General features: G+C 35.6%; 1 protein-coding gene across 1 annotated transcript; it reads left to right on the top strand.

Annotated features, from left to right (window-relative positions):
- Window positions 1-360: 360 nt before the first annotated feature.
- Window positions 361-825, top strand: LOC149813360 (uncharacterized). Its single transcript, XM_089991109.1, has one exon. The coding sequence runs from the start codon at window positions 361-363 to the stop codon at window positions 823-825; it is 465 nt and encodes a 154-aa protein (XP_089847235.1).
- Window positions 826-2109: the final 1284 nt, after the last annotated feature.

Here is a 2109-nt window from a genome sequence, read left to right on the forward strand (position 1 = left end):
GAGTAGTTGCAAAGGGCTTCAGGCACAAATTTGAAAATGAGCACTGCATTTTACCCCCAAACGGATGGACAATCTGAAAGAACCATTCAAACTCTGAAAGATATGTTGAGAGTGTGCACCCTCGAGGGAAAAGGAGACTGGGATAAACATGTTAAATTGGCAGAATTTGTACATAACAACAGTTATCATGCTAGCATCAGAATGTCTCCTTTCAAAGCTCTGCATGGAAGACCTTGTAGATCGTCTGCTTGTTGGACTGAATTGGGCAACAGTAAAATAGAAAACCCCTTGGTATTACAACACTATACAGACCAAGTACAATTAGTAAGGAAAAGGTTACTTGCAACACAGAGCCGACAAATGAGTTATGCAGATCAAAGGCGAAGAGAGCTCAACTTTGAAGTTGAAGACCATGTAATTGTGAAGGTCTCCTCAACAAAAAGTATATTCAGATTTGGAAAGAAAGGGAAGTTAAGTCCAAGGTTTATCAGGTCGTTTGAGATTTTAGAAAAGATCGGTGAAGTAGCCTATCGGATTGTATTGCCACCACAATTTTTGCATGTACATAACGTATTTCATGTGTCCATGCTTAAGAAGTATGTACCAGATCCTTCTCACATTATCGAACATGGTCGATTGGAACTTCAGGAGCACTTGTCTAAAAATAAAAAACCAGTGCGAATAGTAGATAGAAAGGAGCAAGTATTGCGTACAAAGGTCATACCTTTGGTTAAGGTGGAGTGGCAGCATCATGGATTGACTGAGTGTACTTGGGAGCTGGAGGATGTAATGAAGAACAAATACCCCCAACTGTTTGAAGGATGAGGTACGTGACTAATTTCGAGGATGATTTTTTTCAGGGGGGTAGGATGTAAAACCCGATGTTAATTGCACTTTTTTTTTCTTTATAAATTTAATTGTCAAGGTTATGTTTTTATATTTTCTTATTTAGCAGAAGTGTAACTGTTACGGCGAGATGACGAGAGGATAGTTTAAGGCACAGAGCTAGACCTTGACTTGGTAAGCTTATATCTTGATTAAGTTAATTATATTAATAAATAAGTTTTATTAGCAAGAGAGGATACAACCATTTGGTGGAAAACCGAGACAAGCAAAGGTGAGGCTCAGAGTTCGAATTTCAATAGAGGTAAAATTCACATAAAACATGTTAAGAATTTTCTTATATATATATATATATATATATATATATATGGATCTACCATTGATGGGCAAAATCATCTTTAGGGTTGATGAGTGTAATAATATATATAATAATAATAATGATTCTGTCCAGCATAATTAGAAAAGTAATTTTTTTTCCTTTGTTTTGATTTATTGAAAACAATTAATTAAATGTGGATTTGGTTAGTGATTGAATGAAATCTAATTTAAGTAGGTGAAGATAGAGGGTGGGATTTTAAAGAGGTAAGTAGCACACATTTTGAAAAATGCATTTAGAAAGAGAGCTATTATAGGTAAGGATAAGGGAGAATTTATATTCTTTGTAGCAAGAAATTTTAGAAAATAGAATTTTGTAGATGGCAAGGTTAAAAAAAAGAGGTGGCTGAAAGGTTGGGTTGACTATTATAGGTAAGAATAAGGGAGAATTTATATTCTTTGTAGCAAGGAATTTTAGAAAATAGAATTTTGTAGATGGCAAGGTTAAGAAAAAGAGGTGGCTGGAAGGTTGGGTTGACTTTTAGGATTAACTATGTAAGGGGAAGGTGGCCTTAAAGGAAGGAGTGAGATAGTGATGGAAAGACTATAACTTTGAAACAAAGAAAATATATATATCTATTTTTTTAAAAGAGAAAAGGCAACGTGAACTTTGTCCTTGAGCAAGCCTTTAGAAAAAGAGAGAGGGAGAAAGAGAACTTGAGACTGACAAAGGAGCTTGAGCAACTAAAGGACGCGTGCTGATCGATAAGTGCAAGGTAGCTACCTTAGAATGATCTATCTAATTGTAGTAGACGGTTTAGATGAATTGATGGTGGTTTTGGCGATTGGCAACAACAATATTTTTGCACGAGAAAGCGAAGGATTGGAGCTCGATTTGGAAGGAAAAAAAAAGGTACGGTGGTTTAGATTGAGGCTTATGATTATGTGCAA

Source organism: Nuphar pumila, chromosome 16 (assembly GCF_984573655.1).
Source record: "Nuphar pumila chromosome 16, dmNupPumi1.hap1.1, whole genome shotgun sequence".
Classification (NCBI taxonomy): Eukaryota; Viridiplantae; Streptophyta; class Magnoliopsida; order Nymphaeales; family Nymphaeaceae; genus Nuphar; species Nuphar pumila.

What these genes read in the sequence shown, in the direction of transcription:
- LOC149813360 (XM_089991109.1), top strand. Translation starts at nt 361, where the DNA reads ATGAGTTATGCAGATCAAAGGCGAAGAGAGCTCAACTTTGAAGTTGAA.